The following is a 27,693-nucleotide window of genomic DNA, read 5'->3' on the forward strand; positions in this document are numbered from 1 at the left end:
GAAAGCCCTGAATCAAGATCTGAGGCAGCCACTTTCGAGGTATCCCCCATCACTGTGTCACCACTTGCAGAGACAGGGGGACTTGCAGCCTTTCGCTCTGGATAAAGGTCAGCAACTTGAACAGGTCTCACAATTCCTTCAGGGATAACAGGCTCAGAACCTGCAAAGCCTGTATCAATATTCAAAAAAAAAAAGAAAAGGAAGAACAGATTTGTTCTTAAAAAAAAAAAAAAAAAAAAAAAAAAGAAAAAGGAAAAAGAAGGACAAACTAGTTCCGACTTCTTGGGGCAGAGCCTCTTCTTCCTGATCCCCTGACTTCCCCGAGGATTCTGGGAAAGAACATAAGGCAAGTTGAAGAAAAGGTGAAGGACCAACGGCAAAATGGCTAAAGGAAGGAATAGATGCAGGGGGCTTCGCCATAAAAGAAAAGGAAAGAGAAGGGTGAAGGGAAGGAAAGAAAAGAAAAGGAAACACAATGGGAACAGCTCGCACTCACCTTCTGAGTTTTCTGATTTTAAAGAAGAGGCAACACTGGGAGCGGATTTCTCACTGGTTTGACCTAAAAGGGAGAAAGAAAAGGAGGAACTCAAAAAAACTGGAAAAGAAAATAAAGATATAACGCTATTTCAAGGAAACAAGGCTTACCTGTTTGTTTGGATAAAGGAGTGTCTCCCAAAGCACCTTTATCTGACAAGGATTAAGGAAACACAGTCCTAATAGGACTAGGAGTACGTTCAAGATGGGGACTTTGAGATGAAGGGATCCTAGAGACTTTGGGATCCTGAGAATCCTGGGAATCTTGCATCGGTTGCCCGGTTTCCTCAGCTGAACCACCAGTAGGGGACTCCTCCCCCACAGCAGGAAAAACAACAGAAAGAGCTGTGATAGCTTCCTCTCCTAGAGCATTGCCAGTCATAGGAGGGGATACCTCCACCTAAAGGAAGAAGAAGAGGAAAAGGCAGCGCCAAGTAAAAAAAAAAAAAAACAACGGGAAATGCTAACAACACAATGTCAGAACAAAAGGGAGAAAACAAAAAAAAAGGGGGCACACACATACCACATCGTCACCATAAGATTGGCTTTTACCCTTCTTGTGATCAGACTTGCGCTTGGACTGCAAAGGAAATCACCACTCGTCAGCAAAATAGAAATAAGTGCAACAAGGTGAACAGGTAAAAAAAAAAAAAAAAAAAGAAGGAAAGAAGTCTTGCCCTTCTCTCTCTCTCTACAGATTCTCTGGAAGTCTTTTGCTTACTACGAGTACGCCCAGAGGGTCCTAAAGGAGGCTGGGATACCAAACCAGAGGATCCTAAAGAACCATGGACTGAAGCAGTCACAAGAACCTGGGAAAAAGAAGACTCTACCTTGGTCTTCTTCCGGGTCCTTGAAACCAAAGGTTCCTTGACATCCTTGCCTTCCTGAGATGCCAAGTGTGCTTGAGATTTCCTAGTTTTTCTTCTTTTCGTCTCAGAACCTATCTCCACACCCCCTGTACTTTCGCCAACATCAACAGCTTTCATTTTCTTCGGCCTGACATCCTTACCTTTACTCGGAGCAGTGGCAGCACTTATTGTCTCCATTGCACCTTTATTGATGGGCACTCCAGAAGAAGCGCCAATGATGAGACTATCACCCAGCCAAGTCTCAGGAAAGTCCTGTCCATAAGCCACCCAACCTCCCTTGGAGGCATGCCACTCTGCGAACCCAGTATTGCTGCTTGCAGTAGCAGAAACAATCCCAGCAGTAGGAAGGGATAAACGTCTATTGGATGTCGGAGCAGAAACAATGCTAGGATTCGAGGCTTCCCGAACTGTACCAGAGCCAACATAGTCAACAAAAGACTTTTGTACTCTTCTCCAATAACTGGTATAGCCGCTAGAAACAAAGACTCCTCTCTGGGAGTTAGGCACTGCAAATTGGGGGCTCCTTCGTGACCAATAAGAAAAGGCCTGCAGCCTCAGGAAAGGATCCAAGGAAGGAAGGGATGGCACCACGTCCTTAAAGACTACAGGAATGTCTTGGTCAAAACCAAATTGTCGGAACACCCGGTATGCTGAATAATGTATATTTTGCGCCACTTGAAGAAGGCACAGGAAGCCAGGAGGGGCTAATGCAGGCAAGATAAGCCAGACTGCCCTCATCACCACGGTGCAAGTCAAAGGTATTACCTGTAGAAGATAAAAAAGAAGACAACACAGAATCACACGCGAAGCCAGGACCAAACTCACGAGGGGATCTCCAATGTAAGCTCCCTGCTTGATCAAATAACTCCACAAGATTGAGGCCACCACCTTTCAAGCTAATCCAACGAAAAATGATGGGAAAGACATCGGTAGAATTGCCACAAAGACCCTTCACTATGTCAGGGGATCCTTGGAACTTGTCCTTCACAAATTTCAAATTCCTGCACTTGGCCAAAGTAGCTGCAGAACGGTCCCACATGAAAATCTAAAGAATGGCACGGTGAAGAGATGAAGTGATCACATAACAAGAATCACCCTCAGTCTCATCTCCATGAAGCTGGTCCAATTGAGAGTAAACATAACCTAAAAACAGAGGGGCCAAAGAATACTGGGTGCCTCGAGCCAACTTGATTGCCAACGGAAAAAATGAAAACTTAACTCCGTACCCAGGGAACTCACTAAACAAAAACTTACTAAGCCAAAAAGCCAGAAAACCGGCCCACCTCACTTCCTTATCCTTCTCACAAGAAAGTGTCATCACCCATCTCTCCATCCTAGCCGGCTTACCACCAGAAGAGGCAGCGCGACCACCAAAATGACCAAACAATTTATCCTCTACCACGAGATCCTCACCAGAAAGGTTAATATCAAAGGGGCTCTCTTCACCAAACACCGGGAGGAGGAAGTTATTAACCACATCTTCCAAGGTGATCGTCAATTCACCAGCAGAAAAGAAAAAAGTATGAAGGGAAGGGCACCAACGACGTACCAGATGCCTGAGCACTTTGGCGTCTCTGAAGCCCTCAAGGTTTCTGGAAATAGCCACTGCCTTTAGGATACCGGGGCAATCCAAGCGACCCACAAACTCAGCATCAGACAGTTCCTTGTCTACCCATATAGGCCAGCCCTGAATCTTTCCCGGAACAAAATCAAAGAAAATAGGAACCGCCTTTCGGATTCCTTGTCTAATCTGGAGATCGAAAATCTCTCTAAGGTCAGGAACCTGGGCGGAACCAGCGAAACCCGCTTGGCGAGAAAACATCCAAACATGAGGGGATGGAGGAGCCTCACCATGAGATATATAAGGGAAAAATAAACTGGGAGAATACCAAGGATCTCGTAAAGGGAAGGCCGGACGTTCGGTAACCTCGTGAGAATCACTCGGAGCAGAACTAAAAGAACCTTCACCCTCAGAAGGACTGGGAGTACGCTCTCTCCTCTTTCGAGAAGAAGAAGAAGCCATCGGAACAACACGTACTATGAGAAGAAAGGAGATTGAAAGTGTGAAAAGGAGGAAGACCAGAGTAACAGAGAAGAAGAGAAAAAGAAAGAGAAACTCAAAGAGTGAAAGACTCAGAGAAGTAAAGTGATAAGATGAAACGGCTACAATAAAGGCGCAAATAGCAGTTGGGGAAAACAGTTCATGGAAGGACGCGCCAGTTGCAAAAAGAAATTTAATTTGAAGAAGGGATTAATCAGCGGTTATTAATGAGAAGTAACGAGAAACGAGAAAAGTGGGTAGAGGAGTTTTACCTCAAATACTCAACTGCCACGTCCCGTGTAAAAAGGAAGCTGCAAAAAGTAATAATTATAAGAGAGTGCGACACGCAAAAAGGAGGTGACCAAAAGCAGCAAAAAAGGGCTAGGATCCCAAGTAAAAAGGGAAGGGAACCCAGTAGAAGTTGAGAAAAGGGGGATCCCATGAAAATCTTAGGAAACCTAAATCACTCACGCGTGGGCTTCAGGCAACCCACGAACTCGGGGGGCTAAATGTTGAGGTCTAAAAAAAAGGGTCATAGTGAAATAAGCCCAAAAAAAGAACAAGTCCAGCCCAAAAGGAAAATTCAAGCTGAGTCCAAAGAAATAGATACGGGAGACCCATGAGGGAATAAAAGAAAGGCCCAGAGGATCCTGAAGCCCAGAAAAAAAGAAGCATCCAAAAAAAAGAGGATCACGGCAAAAGTATAAGAAGCAAGGATCCTCAGGAACCATCAATAAGCACGGATCCCTTCAGGCACAAAGAAAAAGGAAGAATGGGACAGATCGATAGAAAGAAGACAGAAGAAGAAAAAACAAGAAATAAAAGCAAAACGCGAGCGACCTCTCATGGCACAGACAGAAAAGGCCTCGGGGAACCAGGACAGGGAAGAATAATAGTAACAAACGACTTTCAAAAATGGCAGAATAGGACTCCGCCCAAATACTAAGGGAAAAACAAATATTGCTTCCCAGTATCCTGTAAAGGCCACTATTGCACATACTCGGATTCAACGAGAATCAAACTTTGCAAGTTTTGAAGGCTGAAATAGTCATTCAAGACTGCAATTTTTGAGCTTGATTGAATCTTGTATCACGTCTTAGTGAGCTTTCTGTAATCAAACAGATAATATATTAATAAAACATTGCCTCATATTTCCCAGGATCCCCACAGCATTAATTTTTTATCGCTTTGCTAATCTTGTTTTCTTTCCTTCTGAATTTACCTTGTTAATTTTTGGCACTCTTCGATGTCCTTGTTTGTCATCTTCTTTATATTGTCAGGAGTATTCTCTGCATCCACTTGATTCTTAAACAGCTCGTTAGCTGTGGTGAGTCAAGGCCCGGTCCACCAAATCCTCCTTTTCATTTAGGCTCGGGATCCTTGGGCCTGAGTGTCACGAAAAAGGCACTCTCACACTGGTTTATCAAAAAAAAAAAAAAAAAAAGCTAATAAAAGCAAATTCATTAAACTGTGTCATTTACCTCTTTCTCTTATTCGTTTTCTTCTTTTTCTGCTCCGCGGGATCAATCACATTATGACCATCAAGCAGAAGAAGACTCCCAACACAAGTTGCTGTCCCAAATTTCCAAAGCGAATTGGGCAAATTCTGAATCTTAACTGACTCCTCCCTGTTCTTCTCTATTTCATACCAAACAAGTTTCGTATGCTTCAGATGGCACATCTCCAATAAAATTTTCTTTTCATTCTCGGAAAACATTAAAGGTTTGCAATACGAGAAAGACCTAAGACAGGGTCCAATTTTATAAATCCGAGTCCAAGAACTTGCTTCCCTAGATTCTTTCATCAACCAAACATCGTTATATTCATTTGTTAACTCAATAAAACAGAGTTGTCCTTTCAACACTTCCAAACCTGTCTCCAAATCAATTTTTTGTTGAACCAATGTTTTAAAGACCTGGAATTTCTCGATGGCAAGATCAAAAGCAAGAAGGCACACTAGACCCATCCAACGATGCATATCATATGAAATATCCTCAGCTACTAACCAATGCAACGCTCCATTCAAGGACGCTGAGGTAGAAGATATTTTGCATTCCTTTTTTGGCCATTGATCTTCAATCTTTCTCCAAGAATCCAACCTAAGACTATATACCTTCACTTCAAACTCGCCTAGAGGCTGAACTAAGATATTATGAAAAGCTGTAACCCTCAAATGCTAAATGGGTAGACTCATTACCATTTTTAAGATCAGAAGGTTTCAATATCCGTTCCCTTAGCAATATCTTGTACTTTCGAATCAATGGATTCCAAATCGCAATCAATGGATTCCAAATAGTAATTTCTTGGGTCTTGTGATAAATGCAAACCAAGCCGTGGCAATAGCCTAAAATGCGAATGGACCTACGTCCACAGTACAGTGGCTGATGAAGTTTTAAGCCCTTGTCGAAGTGATTCTTGGAGGGGAAATGGACAGAGACAAAATAACGAGGCACAGCACTGTAACTTCTGCAAGCTTTGTAGGTTTTACCGAAGATGAGGGTGTGATCTCTGTTAGTCCCGATGGAGCGGTGGAGATGCAACTTAATGAAAGCTGGATGCTTGGTTAGGTCGTACCATGACTTCGAAACGCAAAGGAAGCGTAAGAGAGACTTCACTGGTAATCGGAATAATATCTTAGTGATTATCTCTACCGGAAGATGCGACATCATGGAGGTGACAATGGTGATGGTGAGCTCTGAGATTAGGGATTGCTATTTCCAGATTTCAATTTCTTTCCTTTCAAACAGCTACAGTTTGACTGTGTGAGTGTCTACAATTGGACACTGTGAAATGTTTTTCTTTTACTCTTTTCGGTTTTATGGGTTTTACAAGCACCCAGGCCTAAAGGCCTTTTTTAGTTTAGGAAATAGTGCTCTATGTCAGCACATTTAAAAAGCCCATTTGCTTTGTGTCGGAGACCATTCTTGGTGATTTTTTTTTTTTTTTAGAAGAAAAGGAACCACTTTATTCATGTATGGAAAAATTATGAAGTTACATCAACATAAACTAGATAGGTAATGTCGGCTGGAACTGATTCCATCCAAACAGATAAAGGAGATGACATTCTAGCTCTCCTAGCTAAAGCATGTGCAACACCGTTGCCTTGCCGCCTAACATGAGAGAAAGAACAAGTTTGAAACACACCCCTTAAGGCTTTACAATCTTTAATAATATGACCGATATTAGACCGGTCTGGGTAAAGGCCAACAAGTGCTTTAAACACAATCTCGGAATCTCCCTCAAATACTGCCTTCCTCAAGCCCAACTCCTCCATGAATATCATCGCTCTCCTTGCTGCCATTGCCTCCAAGACTTCCACCGTCGGCGGCATCTCAATTTTCTCTGCTAGAGATCCCATGACTTGGCCTCGATCATTCCGCACCACAACACCAATGCCTGCTTTTTCTTCATCCACGAAGCAGGCCCCGTCATAATTTACCTTATACATTCCTTCATCTGGTGGTACCCAACGATGTGAGTGGATCAGTTTTCTGTCGGACCTGCCAGCATAATTTCCATGAAACTCAGCTAGCAATGCCGCTGCCGCTTCAGTGATCTTCTCAGGCGGTTGGTGCTGCTCGTTGAAGTGCTTCTTATTACGCCTAGACCAAATCATCCAAGCAGTCACCATAAACAACTCCATATTTGTGTCCTGCTACCTAGCCGAGAATACCAAGTCTGCAAACACACCCGTCCTCTGTTCTGAGTTTCTAAGTTTCTTGAACCCGTACCCCCAACAGCCCAGCACCTGATCACAGTCCCAAAGAGCATGTTGGACCGTTTCCTGTGCTCTGTTACAGTTGCTGCATAACGGTGACTGCACCACCTTTCGCCGGTGCAAATTTGCCAACGTTGGGAGTGATTCGGTGCATGCTCGCCAGCCAAAGTGTTTAACCTTGTTTGGGATTTTCAAACTCCACAACCACTTCCAGAATTTCCTTGAATCATCAGTGTTTGATCCTGATGCAGCATCTCTGTTTTCCAGGTTGTCTAAAAGTTGGTACCCCGTCTTTACCGAGTAGTTTCCATCCCGGCTGCGTGGCCAAACGGTGCAATCATCCTGTGGCGTTCTGCACAGTGGGATAGCCTTAATTCTTTGAGCCAAATATGGAGAAATTTTCTGGTCAATCAATTGGCCATTCCACTCCATAGTTGTTTGGTCTATTAGTGAGCTAACCGTGGAATCATCCATATATTCCAGCATGCGTGGTACTGCTTTGGTTGGAAGGCAGCCCGGAATCCATCTGTCTTCAAACACCCTAATCTGTGATCCATCACCAACCCTCCATAACATCCCCTTCTCAATGACATGCCTTGCTTTAAGGATACTTTGCCATGCATAGGAGCCTTTCTTGCTTTTTGCCTCCATTACCGAACCCGTGGGAAAATATTTTGTGCTGAAAACCTTAAATAGAAGTGAATTTCTATCCGTTTGTAGTCTCCAAATTTGTTTGGCAAGCATAGCCTCATTGAATCTCACCAAATCTTTGAATCCCATACCCCCCTCCTCTTTCGGTTTGCATAACACCTCCCAACTCTTCCAATGAATTTTTCTTTGACTACCACGTTCACCCCACCAAAATTTTCTGATTTGCATTTCAATCTCCCTGCACAAACCCATCGGCAACTTGAAACAACTCATTGCAAATGTAGGGATAGCTTGCACCACCGCCTTGAGCAAAATCTCTCTCCCCGCTTGAGATAGAAGCTTTTCCTTCCAGCCTTGAAGCTTTGCCCACACCCTCTCTTTAATATAAGTGAGACTTGCCTTTTTATTTCTACCAACCACAGCGGGCAATCCAAGGTATTTTTCATATTCCTTGATTTCTGGAACTCCTAGGAGGCTTATGATGTTTCTCTTCATTTCTTCAGGCACTGCTTTGCTGAAGAAAAGGGTTGTCTTCTCCCGGTTTATTTGTTGACCTGATGTCCCTTCATAAAGAGATAAGATGTGTTGAATGGCTTGCAACTCCTCCATCCTTGCTCGGCAAAACAACAAAGTGTCATCTGCAAAAAATAGGTTAGTAATTTTTGGTCCATTTTTACATAAGGAAAAACCCCGAATAGCATTGTCCCTTGCAGCATGTTGGATCAATCTATTCAACCCCTCCGAGCACAGCAAGAAAAGGTATGGTGATAATGGGTCCCCCTGACGAATTCCCCTAGACGGAGAGATTTCGCCTTTGGGTTCCCCATTAACTAAGATTGAATAAGACACTGTGCTGATACATTCATATATGAGGTTCACCCAAGCATCACAAAACCCATTTTTTTCATAATTTCAATCAAAAATCCCCACTCCACTCTATCATATGCTTTACTCATGTCTAACTTTAAGGTCATGAAATCTGCTTTCTTCGACTTCTGTGTCTTCATATGATGTAACAACTCAAAGGACACCAAAATATTATCTGAAATAGCCTTATTTGATTGGAATGCACTTTGTGACTCAGAGATCAAATGTGGCAGGACTTTTTTAAGTCTATTTGCAATAACCTTTGAAGCTAACTTATATATGACATTGCAAAGGGATATGGGGCGAAATTCAGAAACAACAGTAGGACTTTTTACTTTGGGGATTAAAGTAATGAACGTGTGATTAATAGATGGAGGAATAAAACCTGAGTTTAGACAATTTAGGATAGCTGCTGAGACATCATCTCCAATAGAGTTCCAGAACTTTTGATAAAACAAAGGGGGTAAGCCATCGGGTCCTGATGCCTTTAGTGGTCCCATCTGTCAAAGTGCCTCATCAATTTCAGCCCTAACATATTCAGCAGCTAGCATGGCATTTTGTTCCTCTGTGATGATAGAAGGAACTACCCTTAGAACTTCCTCCATGTTTGCTGATGAGGCCGTTGTAAATAATTGGTGGTAGTAGTCCACCAAAATATCTGAAATCTCCTCTTCATTTGTGCACACCACCCCTGCTTCATTTTTCAACTCCTCAATCCTATTCCTCTTATATCTATGAGAAGCTCGATTGTGAAAAAATTTTGTGTTCTGGTCCCCCTCCTTAAGCCACAAAGCTCTTGATCTTTGCTTCCACATCTTTTCCTCCTTGATTAACAACCCATTTATGTCCCACTTCAACTGATTAACTGCATCCATTGTCCCCCCTCTAATGGCCCTTTGTTCCGCTTGCCTCAATTGTTGTTTTTTTTCCTTCAAGGACCGAGTAATACTCCCAAATGACACACGGCTCCACTGCTTCAGTTTTTCTTGACACTCCTTTATTTTTCCCTCTACTTGAACCACCGGATTACCTGAAAAATGTCTTCTCCACGCCAAGTCCACAACTTCACTACATCTTGTATCCTCAAGCCACATTTGCTCAAACCTCCATGGTCTTCTTTGTTTTATCTGAATTCCTTTTAGCCTAATAATCAAGGGCTTATGATCAGAGGACCCACATTCCAAATGTACCACCTTTGTTGCCGGAAACATATCTAGCCAATCCGTTGTGGCAACTGCCCGATCAAGTCTTTCCCAAATAGTGTTACCCCTTCCTGACCCTCTATACCAGGTGTACTTCCCTCCCACAAAACCCAAATCTTTGAATTCACATTCATCAAGCACATCCCTAAAAGCTTCCATTTGGCTTCTTGGTCTGAACCTACCTTCCAACTTTTCATCTATTCTCGTGATTTCATTAAAATCTCCCGCACACAACCAAGGGAGAGTGTACTTACTTCTTAATCTTCTCAGCTTTGCCCAGGATTCATGACGGTTTTTTGTGTCTGGCTCACCATAAAAACCGGTAAATCTCCATTCATCTTCCTTCCCCTTATTCACTACTCCATCCATATGGTTAGGGGAGTAGGTATCAATAGAGAAATCACATTGCACCAGGCCTGACTTCCACCGGACCGCCTCCCTCTGCCACCTTCTCCCCTGCCGTGTTGTTGCTCGTCCTCCGGGTTCCTCTGTTCTCAATATCCTTTTTTCTCGCTTCATAATAACCCGGCACCACTACCAGCGAGTTGTTGAATACCGGTAATGAAGCTGCACGTATCCAGGACCCATACTCTTGATCCTGTTTGGTTAAAGTGCCACTACTCTGTATCCACTGATCACAGTCTCTGTCAAAATGATCCAATCGTCCACACCAGTAGCATACATTCGGGAGGCGCTCATATTTAAAAGATGCCCATCCCTTCGACCCATCGTCAAGTGTAAAGTCACGACCCCTGCAGAGAGGGAGGGTTGTGTTAACTGTAACTCTAATCCGCATTACATTGCCTCGGTCTACCTCTGCTAAAGTTGGCTCTGTGCTGACTTTCCCTGCTGCTTCACAGAGCTTTTCAGCTACTTCGCGACTTAAATACTTGGTTGGAATGTCATGCACTTGCACCCACTTTGTGACATGTTCAAAAACTAAATCCTGAACTGGAATGCTATAATCATACCGCTTGATCATCACCAAATGCTTATCAAAGCTCCACGGTTCTCCCTCCAAAATTTTCTCTACCTCTTCCTCATTATCAAAGATGAATAACATGGTATGGTTTCCCACGTTCCGCACCTTAAACCCATTCTTTGATCGCCAAATTGGGTTAAAAGTCCGTATAACCGCTTCTGTGTTCAAAGATCGTTTGGTCAAAAATTTTGCAGCTATGGTGATGTTCTTCGAACTCTCAGTCACGGTCAATTTCACTTCACCACCTTCTCTATCATCTAAAGACATGTTACCCCATTTCTTGACTAGTGTTTCCATTTTCCTTACCACTCAGTGTTTCCCAATTCCCTGAAGAAAAAAACCCACAAGCCTCCAAGTAACAGTGTTACTGAAGGGACACACCTTCCTCTCTCCAAGGATACGACAATTCTACAGTATCAAGAGTTTAGAGGCAAGTCTACACTCGTGATACAGAGAAACTCTTGGTGATGATTTCACAAAGTAGACTACATTTATATTTGGGTTTTGCAAGCACTAAGCTCATAACTGATGACTGCAATTAGGGTTAAGCACAGGTCAGGCAAGTCGAGTTTGGGCTCAACCCACAACCAACCCAACAGGATCAGGTGGAGCAAAAATAAACCCATTGTTGACTGCCACTAACCCTTGGTTGAGTTGGTTTCGACTCGAGTGGACCACGGTCGATTTCAAGTGAAATCGATGAAGCAACAATGCTAAGCTTATCGCCTAATATTGATGAGATTTAGACAAATCTTGACAAGATCTCACCAGATCTCGACGAATCTAAGGCTCAGAGAGGGAGAGAGAGAGAGAAAGGACAAGGATTAGGGGATGAGAGTTTTTGATGAGTTTTTTGTCGGGTTTCAAAACCCAAAACCGCCACTCAATCCACACCCTTCAGTTTCTGATACCAGAGACCTACTATTGACTGTGAGCAGCTTGGATCGCATTAATTTCAGTTTGAATGACGCTGGGTCGAGTTGTTCTATAGGGTTATGGGGTTTTCTCTTCTTCTTTTTTCTTTTTTCTTTTTTTTTAACACCGAAAAAGGGATTACAAATAGAATATTCTTTCTTTTTTCTCCTATGCCTGTTCAGTATTCTATGTGACTAATGTTGTGCATCACTTTTGAAGAATTAGATGACTCATATAGTGGGTGATTAATAAAAAAATGTGTAAAATTTACATAAGTTTGTATAAATATAACTCGTGCTAGTCAGTGTATAGTTGTGTAAATTTAAATTAATACTATTCATTTTGTATTTAATTTTTATTCTTTCTTTACATATTTTAAAAACGTAGAAAGAGAGTGAATGATGATTGTTATGTGTAAGAAAGAGAAACAATTTTAAAAATAAAGAAAAATAATATTTTAATAAAATATAATGTAAAATAGAAACTCTGATATGAGGTATTTTGAAAAATGAGTACATAAAATAGAAAAAGTAAATTCTTATGTTAAAATAAACATGATTTTTTATAGGAATTAATGCGAATACTTTTACAACGTGGAATTCATGTATATGATATATCATCAAATGCAACAAATACAGGAGATCTTCACCATAATTGAGTAATATACCTTCTATATAGTGTAGTGTAAGAACTACTTTTATGTACACACACACACATACACACACACACACATATATATATATATATATATATGAATATCGAACAAGTATAGACCCTTGTAGTTTAATTGATACTTTTTGGTGTTTTTAACAAAACATTCATAGTTTGAATTTCTCTTCCTCGTTGTAATTATTGAATTACTAACACCTTAATGATAAATTAAGAATGCACCATAGATACCAATACTAAAGCTGATTCCAATGTACAAAATAGGTAGATTGTTAAGTCCAAGGTATCTTCTAGAATAAAAAACAAATTTGTGCATACTATCAATATAGATGCAAAAATGTTTCATACTCGAGCACAAATGACAATGCTGACAATAATCACAAGGTAGGAACAAGTTGATTTTTCTAATTCTTCATTCCACCAAGAAAAAAAATATGCATCCACAAACACAGAAAAGAATGCTGACGTGGGCTACAATATTGAATAGAGCAACACAAATCACAACACAGACGCACGCCAAAAAGAACCAAATAATTCTTCTGGCTCTTCCATCCTCAAATAAAAAACAAATTTGTGCATACTATCAATATAGATGCAAAAATGTTTTATACTCGAGCACAAATGACAATGCTGACAATAATCACAAGGTAGGAACAAGTTGATTTTTCTAATTCTTCATTCCACCAAGAAAAAAATGCATCCAGAAACACAGATAAGAATGCTGACGTGGGCTACAATACTGAACAGAGCAACACAAATCACAACACAGACGCATGCCAAAAAGAACCAAATAATTCTTCTGGCTCTTCCATCCTCGAATAGAAACACACATCCACAGATCATATACCAATGCTAATGAAGCCAAGAATAAAAGTGAGAATGTTGTTCAAAGTAATAGAAGTGACAATGAAAATGCAGGCCAAAAAAAACCAGTTGAATCCCAAGAACAGAAAGTGGTATCCTCAAACATTCATAGGGATAGTAATGCTAGCTAGAAAGATCCAGTTGATTCATTTAACCCTTAAGAAGAGAAAGAGACTTGTAGAGATTTACTCTTTCTCCCACTTACTGTGTCACTAACTTGAAAATTTGACAATGGGGCAGCTACAACTTGTATTGCATTTAGGTGGCAATGTAACCAAAATTGTATCTTTGCTATAAAGTAATATTATTCAGTTTTAAGCACTATTTGCATAGAAATTAAACATTCACACTTCTAGTCATATTATTCAATAATCTAGTCCATTTAGCCCCTTGAAACATACTGAATTGTTTCGTACCAATTGTTTTTTCTGAACAGGAAAACGATTCCTTTTAATTGATTCAAGGTGTCTATTATTTCTATAATGAGGTGACAAGTGTAATTAATTTGAGAGTTACTAACTTACTATACTTATATGTAATTATGTTTATGTGTGTGTGGATATATGTATATATAACTTCAAAACGTTACACCAATGTTAACCAATACCAAAACTAACATTACCAAAATATTTTGTTTCTCAAACCAAATCCAAATGGGCCTCCAATACAGTATTCAAAATAACTTTGCTTTCAATACAGTATGGTGGCTTGGCAAGTGGAGAGAAAATTCTTATCATCATACCTTGTAATGATTTAATGTTACGATCAAACAAGTCTTTTAAAACTAAGGAACACTTCATGAACTTAAGAAATGAAGGTGAGAGGAAAAATCCAACAATAAATACTAAAATCATAAATTACATAACATTTGTGACTGTAAATGGATAATTCTAGACAGGGCACATTCATGAAAACAAATTCAAGTGGGAGTGACTTTAACACTAACAACAGTAAACACCATAGTCCAATGTTGAGTTTCAGAAAAACTAGCTGCAGCCATTTCCATTTCAAAAGGAAGTTGAAATCACAATTTCCAAACATCTAGAACATGTGAAACCAATGTGTTGTTGAAATAAGCAACATTGAACAATACACCAACCTATAAACCCCCCAGCACAATCATTGGACTACAATGCCCTACAATAGTTGAGAATCATAATTGAACATATGGTGATTACAAACTCCCATTAGAAAGCAAGTTTGGACACTCAAATATATGAATTAGAGTTCAACAATCAACATTTTGTATGACCAAAAAAAGTATAGTATATGTTAAAAATGTTAATTGCATCAATTGGTTTTCTGTTGTCCTAGAACAAGATGAATAGATAAATTAACCAAAACTGGTCATCCAACAAACATTATTAAAAATAAAATAAAAAGGAAAAATAGCAGTTAGACATGTTTTTTATAAGAAGTTTCCTTACATTGTGAATAACCTTCATCAGAACATTAGTGGTAGCCTATTCACACTGTCCTAGGATGTCAAAGTTGTAAACAAGGCAGTTTTCACATCAAAAACTTGAGCCTCTACCCAAAGACCTTCTTCTAAGTAGTAAGTTCTATCCAAATGACTTCTAGCAGTACAAGGCACATTCATCCTCCTTTTATATCAAGCAGCATTGAAATCAATTTTGAACCATTCTGAAGAACGGGAAGTTATAAGAGTTGCAAAAGCATGTAAGCTATAACTACACTACATGATTAAAAGTCAAATTCGGTGATAGGGAACTACAAACCCCACAAAGAAACTAAGACTGAAGAGACTTGAAGATACATGACATGCTACTGGCAAACAACAGATAGCCTTTCTCATTCCTCCACCAGAACACTCTAGCAAGTTCTTTATAAAACCAAAAGTCATATCCAGCATGCTGTAAAGATACGAGGGGATATTAGCATAAAAAAGAAACACTAGCAAAAAAAAAAAAAATTGAAAATAATCAATATCCACCCATTGAAACATAAGAACTATGCTACAACAAGAAGGTATTTCAACAAATAAAAGGAAAAATAGAACCAAAGACATTAATAGCTCCTTTTACTTTCTTATCCTTAAAAATTTATGAAACTTGGACACATCCTATATTCCTATAATTATTTGCATGGGGTACTCCTGTGCATAAAGAAAATCTATGATCAGAAGGTCAGTAAAGAAAAAAGCATATATACAAGCCAATAACCCCCAATGACAAATACATACAAAAAATTCACTAAAGAAACTTGATGCATTGAGTTTAAAGTACCAGAAACGCCATGTTACATTCTCTTCAATAAATTCCCTAAATAAGATATATTTAAAAAGGATTGACATAAGTTTTCCATAACTTTATGGTTTCACTAACAATTTACTAAATATATTTTTGGTTATTTTGTATGACCACATGTCACTATATATTATTGTCATTATATTACTCTTAAAATTTATAAATATTGCTTGATTTGATTATTTAGAGACTAAAAAAATCAATGAAATCACCTACCACTTCTGTACTTATAAGAGGTGCCACTTGCCCAAAGGCGATTGGCGTTGGCCTAAGGAACCACCTTGAACAGATAATTGCAATTCTTAAAAAGTGCTCAAGCTTCCCAAACGTTTAAAATGAAAAAATAAAAAGTTCATGAATCATTCTTCAAAAATTCTTCCACCAAAATAGAATGAACTGAAGCTCCCAAGTCATCCCATTCAGGAACAACTAGAACCTTAAATGTCAGAGGCAAAAAACAAGGAATCCAACATGATCTACCATCTTATAGAAACCCATAATGCAATGATCGATTCCATTACATACTTAACCTTAAGAGGCCAATCTAACACAATCAACCAGACGCAAACGAAGTATCTACGAATATGATTGAAAGGGGAAAAGTTTTTTGCAGACTTCCTTGTAGAATAATTAATCCAACCTCACAAGGAAAAAAAAAAGTTACAAATAGCCAAGGAAGAAACTTCATGTATCCATCTCATAACTTTTCCTTTGAATTATTGATCTATATGTTACTCAAATATGTCACAACTTTCTGGAAAGAAACTCTAAATCTCATTGATCTAGCAACTTCTCCCACAACGAACTAAAAAATAGCCCCTCCTGATCAATGACATGATCTAAAAAAAAGTCTAATCAACGCAAGAATGTTGTATTTAAAAGTTTTTCCTATCTTCTAGTACTTCTTAAGCAGCTCACAACCTCTCTTCTAGTAGTTCTTAAGCAGCTCACAAGGCCACATCTCCACTAGAAATGTCAATAACTGAAATAATAAATATATATATAAACCACCACATTATCACAACACAGATCCGATGACATACTATTTCTAAGTTGAGGTAGATCTACATGAAGGTCATTCTTATCCCTAGAACCACCCCTCAATTATATGAACAAATAACTTCTTGCCTAATGCATAAGGAAATAACCAGACCTCTTTTCGATGATGAAAAGCTGCTAATTAGTCTACACTAAATTTGCATAGTTCTCTAAAGTAAGATTAGCTAAGACAATAATGCAACTTTGATTATTCAAATTCCAATTAAAAATTTCAAAATATGATTATTTTTGTAAGTACTAGAAAATGATCACATTGAACAATTAGTCAATATCTATAAGCCATAATTCCCCTTAAACATTGACGCCTCAACTAGAAATACATTAGGCCATATCTACTCATATAGATTAGCTTCCACCTTTCATTGTGCAGCATTATACATATTATCACGTGTACACTTGAGAGAACCCTTTTGATATGGCTAGACATTTATAATTTGAAAACTACCATACATAGACGTTCATTAAGTTAAGAGAACCTCGAATCCAGTAAAATTCATTCACATCCCCTAATATAGGAAACAAATACACAAGGATTTGAAGAAAGCAAACCATTCAGAAATCTCAAGGCATAAGTTACAAACTCATTTATAAAAAGATGGCCGAAAACTTGTTTCCTAAATACAATTAGTACTTTCTGAATTTATCAAGCTAAATATTAGCACTGCAATTTGGAAAGTCCTAGTATCAATGCAGTCATGAGCCCCTAAGGATGCGTAATAGCTACCACAACAATTAATATACACCACAGTATTGCCACTAAGCATCTAGGCATAATAAGAACTACTCAAGACTTGAGAAACAACTGATAAACAATATTCCTCCACAAAAAAAATTTGTCATATGAGATATGCAACACACTAATAAGCGTACAAGTTTCATAACACGTTTACAAAATGAGAAAAGAGCTAAATATTCTAGAAGATAAAAACAATCCAACTTCTGTTATACAAGGGTAAAAATGATCAAGTTTGTCTGATCAACACAACAAATTGACAAGTTGAACAGTATTTATTACTTTTGAAAGATTCAAGTAGATTTTACAATTACCTTTTATCCTTCTTGCTCTTCATTTTCATCTACTGCTTTCCCTAACAGGTTAGGATTAGGAACCTCTGATGGGCTTTCATTCCTGGCAAAAACAAAGACCAGCATGTGTTAGAAAATGAATTCCTATAAAAATAATTGATTAAAATGAATACCTCATGTACACAGAATGAGTAAAACAAAATTCCCCAAAAGATTACATAATGCATCTGCATCATTCACAACACAACTTAACTTACACTTTAACAATACCCACGACTGGTCACCAAGATAGTTATGCAACCTAAAATGATGATGCCAATACTAACACCAACAATTAAGTTAACAAAAACAAATTCATTGAACTCTTATCATTTTACCTCTTTCTCTTGTTCTTCTGCTCTGCTGGATCAATCCCATTATCACCATCAAGCAGAAGAAGACTCCCAACACAAGTTGCTGTCCTAAACCAATTGGGCAAATTCTGAATCTTAACCCTCTCGCACCTTTTCTTCTCTATTTCATACCAAACAAGTTTTGTTTGGTTATACTAGCGCATCTCCAATAAAACTTTCTTCTCATTCTTTGAAAACATTACAGGTTTACAATATTTGAAAGTCCAAGGCACCAAACCTCGCTCAATTTTATAAATCTGAGTCCAAGAACTCACTTCCCCGTATTCTTTCATCAACCAAACATCATTATAGTCATGCCCTGTTTCAGTCTCAAAATCAGGACTTACAATAAAACAGAGTTATCCTTTCAACACTTCCAAACATGTCCCCAACTCAACTTCTTGTTGAACCGGTGTTTCAAAGACTCGGAATTTCTCGGTGGCAAGATCAAAAGCAAGAAGGCACTCTGCACCCAGCGGAAAAAACGTATCATATGGAGTATCCTCAGCTATTAACCAATGCAACGCCCCATTCAACGACACCGAATTAGAAGATATTGTGCATTCCTTTTTTGGCCATTGATCTTCAATCTTTCTCCAAGAATGCGACCTAAGACTATATACCTTCACTTCAAACTCCTTTAGAGGCTGACCTCTGTTATAAAAAGCTATAACCCTCAACACCTTATAGTCATCATTACCCAGGTCATACCCAAATGCTATTTCGCTACATCTAGAATACTTGAAACCAGAAGGTTTCGACATTGGTTCTGGTGGCAATATCCTGTACTTTCGGATCAATGGATTCCAAATCGCAATTTCATCAGTCCAGTGATGAAAGCAAACCAAGCCGTGGCAATAGTCTAAAATGTTATATACCTTACCTCAACGGTACAGTGGCTGATAAAGTAAGAAGGCGTTGTCGAAGTGATTCTCGGTTGGGAAATGGACGGAGAAGAAATGAAGAGGCGCACCATTAGTGAGTTTCTTGAGGATGAGGGTGCGATCTCTGTTAGTCTCGATGGAGTGGTGGAGATGCAACTTGATGAAATCTGGATGCTTGATTAGGGCGTACCATAACTTTGAAACGCATAGGAAGCATAAGAGCGACTTCACTGATAATCGGGATAGTATCTTGGTGATTATCTCTACAGGAAGATGCGACATCATGGAGGTGACAATGGTGATGGTGAGATCTGAGGTTAGGGATTGCTATTTCCAGATTTCAATTTCTTTCCTTTCAAACAGCTACAATCTGACTGTGTGAGTGTCTGCGATCAGACACTCTGAAACGTCCTCCTTTTTTCTCTTTTCGGTTTTATGGGTTTTACAAGCACTAAGGCCTGAAGGCCTTTTTAGTTTAGGAAATAGTGCTCTATGTCAGTACATTTTAAAAGCCCATTTGCTTTGTGTCGGAGACCATGACATAGTACTAAGCACTAAGCCCATAACTGATGACTGCAATTAAGGTTATGCACGGGTCTAGTTGAGTCGGATTTGAGCTCAACCCAAAACAGACCCAACTTGATTAGATGGAGCAAAAATAAACCCGTTGTTGACTGCCACTAACCATTCGTCGAGTTGGTTTCGACTCAAGTGGACGAAGGACGACGGTCAGTTTCAGGTGAAATCGATGAAGCAACAATGGTGAGCTTGTCGCCTAATATTGATAAGATTTAGACGAATCTTAACAAGATCTCATTAGATCTCAAAGGATCTGGTCTAGATCTCGATGGATCTAAGGCTAAGAGAGAGAGAGAGAGGACGAAGGTTAGGGGAAGAGAGTTTTTTGTCGGGTTTCAAAACCCAAAACCGCCTCTCAATCCACACCCTTCAGTTTCCAATATTAATTTCAATTCAAATGATGCTGGGTCGAGTGGTTCCATCAGGTTATGGGGTTTTTTTTTTTTTTTTTTTTTTTCCTTTTAAACACCAAAAAAGGGCTTACAAATATTATATTCTTTCTTTTTCTCCTATGCTAGTTCTGTATTCTATGTGACTGATATTGTGCATCACTTCTGAAGAATTAGATTACTCACATAGTGGGTGATTAATAAAAAATGTGTAAAATTTATACAATTTTGTCTAAATATAACTCATGGTAGTTAGTGTATAGTTGTGTAGATTTACACTAATACTATTTATTTTGTATTTAATTTTTTATTCTTTCCTTACGAATTTTAAAAATGTAGAAAAAGAGTGAATGATGATTGTTATGTATAAGAAAAAGAAACAAATTTTAAAAATAAAAAAAAATGATATTTTAATAAAATATAATGTAAAATAGATAATCTGATATGAGGTGTTTTTAAAAGTGAGTATATAAAATAGAAAAAAGTAAGTTCTAATGTTAAAATAAACATGATTTTTTATATGAATTAATACAAATACTTTTACAGTGTGAAATTCATGTATATGATATATCATCAAATGCAACAAATACGGGAGATCTTCGCCATAGTTGAGTAATATACCTTATATATTGTGAAGTGTAAGAACCATATATATATATATATATATATATATATGAATATTGGACAAGTAAAGAGCCTTGTAGTTTAATTAATACTTTTTGGTGTTTTTAACAAAAATGTTCATAGTGTGAATTTCTCATCCTCATTGTAATTATTGAATTACTAACACCTTAATGATAAATTAAGAATGCACCATAGACACTAATACTAAAGTTGGTTCCAATGTGCAAAATAGGTAGATTGTTAAGTCCAAGGAATCTGCTAGAATAGAAAACAAATTTGTGCATACTATCAACATAGATACAAAAATGTTTTATACTCGAGCACAAATGACAATGCTGACAATAATCATAAGCAAGGAATAAGTTGATTTTTCTAATTCTTCATTCCACCAAGAAAAAAATGCATCCACAAACATAGATAAGAATGTTGACGTGGGCTACAATACTGAACAGAGCAACACAAATGAAAACACAGACGCATGCCAAAAAGAACCAAATAATTCTTCTAACTCTTCCATCCTTGAATAGAAACACACACCCATAAATCAAATACCAATGCTGATGAAGCCAGGAATAAAAGTGAGAATGTTGTTCAAAGTAATAGAAGTGACAATGAAAATGCAGGCAAAAAAGAACTAGTTGAATCCCAAGAAGAGAAATTGGTATCCTCAAACATTAATAGGGATGGCAATGCTAAATAGAAAGATCCAGTTGATTCATTTAACCCTCAAGAAGAGAGAGACTTGTAGAGATTTTGCTCTCTCCCACTCACTGTATCACTAACTTGGAAATTTGACAATGGGGAGGCTACAACTTGTATTGTGTCTCTGGGTGGCAATGTAACCAAAATTGTATCTTTGCTAGAATGTAATATTATTCAATTTTAAGCACTGTTTGCATTGAAATTAAACATGCACACTTCCAGTTATATTATTCAATAATTTAGTACATTTAGCCCCTTGAAACATACTGATTTTTTTCGTACCAATTGTTTCTCAAACCAAATCCAAGTGGAGTGGGTCTCCAATACAGTATTCAAAATAACTTTGCTTTCAATACAGTATGGTGGCTTGGCAAGTGGAGAGAAAATTCTTATCATCATACCTTGTAATGATTTAATGTTACGATCAAAAAAAGTCTTTTAAAACTAAGGAACACTTCATGAACTTAAGAAACGAAGGTGAGAGGGAAAATCCAACAATAATGACTAAAATCATCCACGATAATTCTAGAGTGGGCACATTCATGAAAACTAATTCAAGTGGGAGTGACTTTAACACTAGCAACATCAGCCTCTATGAATAGACCCTCCTTTACAAAAGTAAACGCCATAGTCCTATATCGAATTTCAGAAAAACTAGCTGCAGCGATTTCCATTTCAAAAGGAATTTGAAATCACAATTTCCAGACATCCAGAGCATGTGAAACCAATGTGTTGTTGAAACAAGCAAGGTTGAATAATACACCAACCCATAAACCCCCCAGCACAATCATTGGACTACAATGCCCTGGCAATAGTTGAGAATCATAATTGAACATATGGTGATTACAAACTCCCATTGCAAAGAGAGTTTGGAGACTTAAATATATGAATTAGAGTTCAACAATCAACGTTTTGTCTGACCAAAATAAGTATAGTATTTGTTAAAAATTTTAATTGCATCAATTGGTCTACTGTTGTGCTAGAACAAGATGAATAGATAAATTAACCAAAACTGGTCATCCAACAAGGCAAAAATTTGTAAAAATAAAATAAAAAGGAAAAATAGCAGTTAAACATGTTTATTTATAAGAAGTTTCCTTACATTATGAAAAACCTTTATTAGAACATTAGTGACAGCCTACTCACACTGTACTGGGATGTCAAGGTTGCGAACGGGGAAATTTTCACATCAAAAACTTGAGCCTCTACACAAAGACCTACTTCTAAGTTCTATCCAAATGACTTCAACAGGTACAGGGCACAATCATCCTCCATTTATATCAAGAAGCATTGAAATCAGTTTTGAACCATTCTGAAGAAGTTATAAGAGTTGCAAAAGCATGAAAATTGAACTTAACCAACTAGGATTCCAATACCAACCAATATACCTCACCTTACTGTTGTAGGCTATAACTACACTACATGATTAAAAGTCAAATTCGGTGACAGGGAACTACAAACTCCACAAAGAAGCTAAGATTGAAGAGACTAGAAGATACATGCCATGCTAGGGCAAACAATTGATAGCCTTTCTCAATCCTCCACCAAAACACTCTAGCAAGTTCTTTATAAAACCAGAAGTCGTATCCAGCATGCTGTAAAAATATGAGGGGTTATTAGCAGGAAAAAGAAACACCAATAAAAAAGAAAATGAAAATAATCAATATCCACCCATTGAAACATAAGAACCATGCTGCAACAAGAAGGTATTTCAATTTTCAACAAATAAAAGGAAAAATAGAACCAAAGACATTAATAACTCCTCCTGAAACATTTATGAAACTTGGAAACATATCCTATATTCCTATCATTAATTGCAAGAGTACTCATGTGCAAAAAGAAAATATATAATCAGAAGGTCATAAAAGAACAAAGCATATATACAAGCCAATAACCCCCAATGATAAAAATATACAAGAATTCACTAAAGAAACTTGATGCATTGAGTTTAAAGTACCAGAAACACCATGTTACATTCTCTTCAATAAATTCCCTCAATAAGATATGTTTAAAATGGATTGACATAAAATTTCCAGAACTTTTTTGTTTTCACTACCAATTTACTAAATAAACTTCTGGTTATTTTGCATGGCCACATGTCACTATATATTATTGTCATTATATTACTCTTAAAATTAATAAATATTGCTAGATTTGATTATTTAGAGACCAGAAAAATCAATGAAATCACCCACCACTTCCGTCCTTATAAGAGATGTCACTTGCCCGAAGGTGATTGGCATTGGCCAAAGGCACCACCTTGAACAGATATTTGCAATTCTTAAGAAGTGCTCAAGCTTCCCAAACGATCAAAATGAAAAAAAATAAAAAGATCATAAGTCATTCTTCGAAAATTCTTCCAACAACATAGAATGAACTGAAGCTTCAAAGTCATCCCATTCGGGCACAAGTAGAACCTTAAATGTCAGGCAAAGAGCAAGGAATCCAACATGATCTACCATCTCATAGCAACCCATAATGCAATGATGGATTCCGTTACATACTTAACCTTAAGGGGCCAATCTAACACAATCAACCAAATGCAACAGAAGTATCATGAATATGATTTAAGGGGGGGATTTTTTTTTTTTTTTTTGGGAGACTTCATTGTAAAATAATTAATCCAACCTCAAAAGGAAAAAAAAATTATAAATAGCCAAGAAAGAAACTTCTTGTATCCATCTCATACCTTTGAATTATTGATCTATATGTTACTCAAATATGTCAACTTTCTGGAAAGAAACTCTAAACCTCATTGATCTTGCAACTTCTCCCGCAATGACCATAAAAATAGCCCCTCCTGGTCAATGACATGATCTAAAAAAACATCTAATCTATCCAAGAATGTTGTATTTAAAAGTTTTTCCTATCTTCTAGTACTTCTTAAGCAGCTCACAAGGCCACATCTCCACTAGAAATGTCAATAACTGAAATAATACATATATATATATATATATACCACCACATTATCACAACACAGATTCGATGACATAATTTTTCTAAGTTGAGGTAGATCTACATGAAGGTCATTCTTATCCCTAGAACCACCCCTCAATTATATGAACAAATAACTTCCTACATAATGCATAAGGAATTAACCAGACCTCTTTTCGATGATGAAAAACTGATAATTAGTCTACACTAAAATGCATGGTTTCTATAAAGTTAGATTTGCTAAAACAATAATGCAACTTTGAGTTATTCTAATTCCAATTAAAAATTTCAAAATATGATAATTTTTGTAAGTACTAGAAAATTATCACATTGAACAATTAGTCAATATCAATAAGCCATAATTTCCCTTACACATTGAGACCTCAACTAGAAATACATTAGGCCATATTTACTCATATAGATTAGCTTCAACCTTTCATTGTGTAGCATTAGAGATATAATCATATTTACTCATATAGATTAGCTTCTACATTTCACTGTGCAACATTATACATATAATCACGTGTGTATACTTGAGAGAACCCTTCTGATATGGGTAGACATTTATAATTTGAAAACCACCACGCATGGATGTTCATTAAGTTAAGAGAACCTCGAATCCAGTAAAAATCATTCACATCCCCTAATATAGGAAACAAATACACAAGGATTTGAAGAAAGCAAACCATTCAGAAATCTCAAGGCATAAGTTACAAATTCATTTATAAAAAGATGGCCGAAAAGTTGTTTCCTAAATACAATTAGTACTTACTCAATTTATCAAGCTAAATATTAGCACCAAAATTTGAAAACTCCTAGTATTAACGCAATCATAATCCTTAGACTCCTAGTTTCAATGCAGTCATGAGCCCCTAAGGATGCTTAATAACAACCACAACAATTAATATACACCACAGTATTTCCACTAAGCATCTAGGCATAATAAGAACTACTCAGGACTTGAGACACAACCGCAACACACTAATATGTGTAAAAGTTTCAAAACACATCAAAATGTGAAAACAGCTAAATATTCTAGAAGACACAAACAATCCAACTTCGGTAATATATGGGTAGAAATGATCAAGTTTTTCTGATTAACACAACAAATTGACAAATTTAACAGTATTTATTACTTTCGAAAGATTCAATATATTCTACAATCACCTTTTATCCTTCTTGCTTTTCATTTTTTAATTCATCTACTGCTTTCCCTAACAGGTTAGGATTGGGAACCTCTGATGGGCTTTCATTCCTGGCAAAAACAAAGACCAGCGTGTTAGAAAATGAGTCCCTGCAAAAAACTAAATAATGCATCCGCATTATTCACAACACAACTTAACCTTCACTTTAACAATACCCTATACTGGTCTTCAAGATAGTTATGATGACACCAATACTTTCATTTTATTTTATTTTTATTACAGAATGACTCCAATACTAACACCAACAATTAAGTTAACAAAAAGAATTTCATTTAACTCTTATCATTTTACCTCTTTCTCTTGTTATTCTGCTCTGCGGGATCAATCACATCATCACCATCAAGCAGAAGAAGATTCCCCACACAAATTGCTGTCTCAAATGAATCAGGAATTTTCTGAATCTTAACCCTCTCCCCCTTTTTCTTCTCTGTATCATACCAAACAAGTTTGGTACGGTTATACTGGCGCTTACGGTTATACTGGCGCATCTCCAATAAAACTTTCTTGTCATTCTCGGAAAACATTAAAGGTTTGCAATATTTGAAAGTCCAAGGCACTGAACGTTGCGCGATTTTATAAATCCGAGTCCAAGAACTCTCTTCCCCATATTCTTTCATCAACCAAACATCATTATAGTCATGCCCTGTTTCAGTCTCAAAATCAGGACTTACAATAAAACAAAGTTGTCCTTTCAACACTTCCAAATAAGTCACCAACTCAGATTCTTGTTGAACTGGTGTTTTAAAGACCCTAAATTTCTCGGTGGCAAGATCCAAAGCAAGAAGGCACTCTGGACCCAGTGGGTAGATATCATACACAGGGCCCTCAGCAATTAACTAATGCAACGCTCCATTCAAGGACGCCGAGGTAGAAGATATTGTGCATTCCTTTTTTGGCCATTGATCTTCGATCTTTCTCCAAGAATGCGACCTAAGACTATACACCTTCACTTCAAACTCATTTTAAGGCTGACCTCCATTATGAAAAGTCGTAACCCTCAACACCTTATAGTCATCGTTACTGTTAAATATTAGCATAGAGATATGTTATACCATGTTGTGTATGCTAGAGTAGATGCGGAAGAGGAAGCATAGAAGAGAAACATTGAGAACACGAGGGTTACGTGGTTCAGCCTTGACGGCCTACATCCACAGAGGAATCCCTTAAGGGCTACATCTTTATTATGTATGAGAGTGTAGTACAATAACCTCCTATGTTACAATGAACCCTAACATGAGTATATATAGGCGACTAAACCCTAGACTACTAGTACAAGCAGGAATGGGCTTGGGCCTATTACATTGGGATAATATGTCTAATATATATCTCTAACATCCTCCCTCAAACTCAAGGCGGAAGCTCGATGAAGACTTGAGGTTGGATAAGTATGAGAAGATCACTTGGAGATGCCTTGAAGAATGCATTTGAAAAAACCACAATGAAGAATGTGCCAATTGTCCAATTTCGGAGTTTCAAATGAAGAAACGGAGGCCAAAATCGGAATCTACGCGAAAAACTGAGCAAGATAGGCCCTTTTGGAAATTTTGACTTTTGGTCAAAGGTCAACGCAAAAAGTCAAAGTCAACTGGTTCAGAGTCAAAGTCAACAGTCAAAGTGTTCACGGGTCAGATCTAGGTGGTCCGGGTCGGGTTGGTCCGGGTCAACGGTCAGCTAGGTGACGTGGTGCTGACGAGACGACACTGATGACGTGGCTGATGACGTGTCGCTGACATGTACTAGGGCTTGCGTGTCTGATGACGTGTCATGCTGACGTGGAGTGATGATGTCATCAGGTGACAGCAGCATCAGTTTAGGCGCGTGGCTGTTCCATCGGCGCGTGGAGGAGAAGCCAAAAACTAGGGAGGCGCATGTAATGTCGGATGAGGGCCGGAATCTCAGGTTCTGTAGATCGATGGATGAGGAGGCCGTCATGGCGGCGCGTGTTCCAAGAACACGATCTGGAAGTCAGGAATCTGAGGCGGCGCGTGTGAGTGTTCCAGGTAGCCGTTGTCGGCGCGTAGGGGCGCGTGCAGCTGCCATTGGAAGTCGGGTTTCTGGGTTTTGGTCGCGATATGCCGTGGAACACGTATGTCTTGTTGGTTTCATCAGGCAAAGGCTTAATGTGCATATATCTGATAAGTTAAGTCCCGACTTTGCTTGAGTTTGTGGATCTTGGACACAGCACTGCGCCACGGTGGCTGCGAGATGCCATGGATTCTAGATCCAGCAGAGAAACATGTGTGACTTCAGATAGTGGTATGCACATGAGAATCTTCTTTGCTTGCTAGAGATGTTTTGTTTGATGCCAAGAACGAAGTTT

At 38.2% G+C, this 27,693-nt stretch overlaps 4 protein-coding genes across 4 annotated transcripts; all 4 read right to left on the reverse strand.

Moving 5' to 3' along the window:
* Positions 1-4,921: 4,921 nt before the first annotated feature.
* Positions 4,922-6,110, reverse strand: LOC126728658 (F-box protein CPR1-like). Its single transcript, XM_050434451.1, has 2 exons — positions 5,642-6,110; positions 4,922-5,586 (listed from the first exon to the last, which is right to left on the reverse strand). The coding sequence occupies exons 1-2, from the start codon at positions 6,108-6,110 to the stop codon at positions 4,922-4,924; spliced, it is 1,134 nt and encodes a 377-aa protein (XP_050290408.1).
* Positions 6,111-6,427: 317 nt separating this feature from the next.
* LOC126728659 (uncharacterized) lies at positions 6,428-7,087 on the reverse strand. The gene has a single exon (XM_050434452.1). It carries the CDS (start codon positions 7,085-7,087, stop codon positions 6,428-6,430), a length of 660 nt encoding a protein of 219 aa, XP_050290409.1.
* Positions 7,088-14,673: 7,586 nt separating this feature from the next.
* Positions 14,674-26,352, reverse strand: LOC126728661 (F-box protein CPR1-like). Its single transcript, XM_050434455.1, has 4 exons — positions 26,347-26,352; positions 25,665-26,209; positions 25,336-25,423; positions 14,674-15,186 (listed from the first exon to the last, which is right to left on the reverse strand). Exons 1-3 carry the CDS (start codon positions 26,350-26,352, stop codon positions 25,339-25,341), a joined length of 636 nt encoding a protein of 211 aa, XP_050290412.1. The 3' UTR covers positions 14,674-15,186; positions 25,336-25,338.
* On the reverse strand, positions 17,689-18,820 carry LOC126728660 (F-box/kelch-repeat protein At3g06240-like). Its single transcript, XM_050434454.1, has 5 exons — positions 18,439-18,820; positions 18,295-18,375; positions 18,042-18,177; positions 17,883-17,891; positions 17,689-17,767 (listed from the first exon to the last, which is right to left on the reverse strand). The coding sequence occupies exons 1-5, from the start codon at positions 18,818-18,820 to the stop codon at positions 17,689-17,691; spliced, it is 687 nt and encodes a 228-aa protein (XP_050290411.1).
* Positions 26,353-27,693: the final 1,341 nt, after the last annotated feature.

Source organism: Quercus robur, chromosome 5 (assembly GCF_932294415.1).
Source record: "Quercus robur chromosome 5, dhQueRobu3.1, whole genome shotgun sequence".
In the NCBI taxonomy this organism is placed as follows: domain Eukaryota; kingdom Viridiplantae; phylum Streptophyta; class Magnoliopsida; order Fagales; family Fagaceae; genus Quercus; species Quercus robur.

Bases quoted from the DNA above. Each gene is read 5' to 3' on its own strand.
- LOC126728660 (XM_050434454.1), bottom strand. From the start codon at position 18,820: ATGTCGAAACCTTCTGGTTTCAAGTATTCTAGATGTAGCGAAATAGCA. The intron at 18,376-18,438 runs GTTTGGAAGTGT...AGACTGAAACAG, and splicing joins AGAAGTTGAGTTGGGGACAT to GGCATGACTATAATGATGTT. The intron at 18,178-18,294 runs GTTTGGTGCCTT...GGTATGAAATAG, and splicing joins GATTTATAAAATTGAGCGAG to AGAAGAAAAGGTGCGAGAGG.
- LOC126728661 (XM_050434455.1), bottom strand. The intron at 25,424-25,664 runs GTAAAATGATAA...TGTTTTTGCCAG, and splicing joins CAGAATAACAAGAGAAAGAG to GAATGAAAGCCCATCAGAGG.
- LOC126728658 (XM_050434451.1), bottom strand. From the start codon at position 6,110: ATGTCGCATCTTCCGGTAGAGATAATCACTAAGATATTATTCCGATTA. The intron at 5,587-5,641 runs GTAATGAGTCTA...ATAATATCTTAG, and splicing joins ACCTTCTGATCTTAAAAATG to TTCAGCCTCTAGGCGAGTTT.
- LOC126728659 (XM_050434452.1), bottom strand. From the start codon at position 7,087: ATGGAGTTGTTTATGGTGACTGCTTGGATGATTTGGTCTAGGCGTAAT.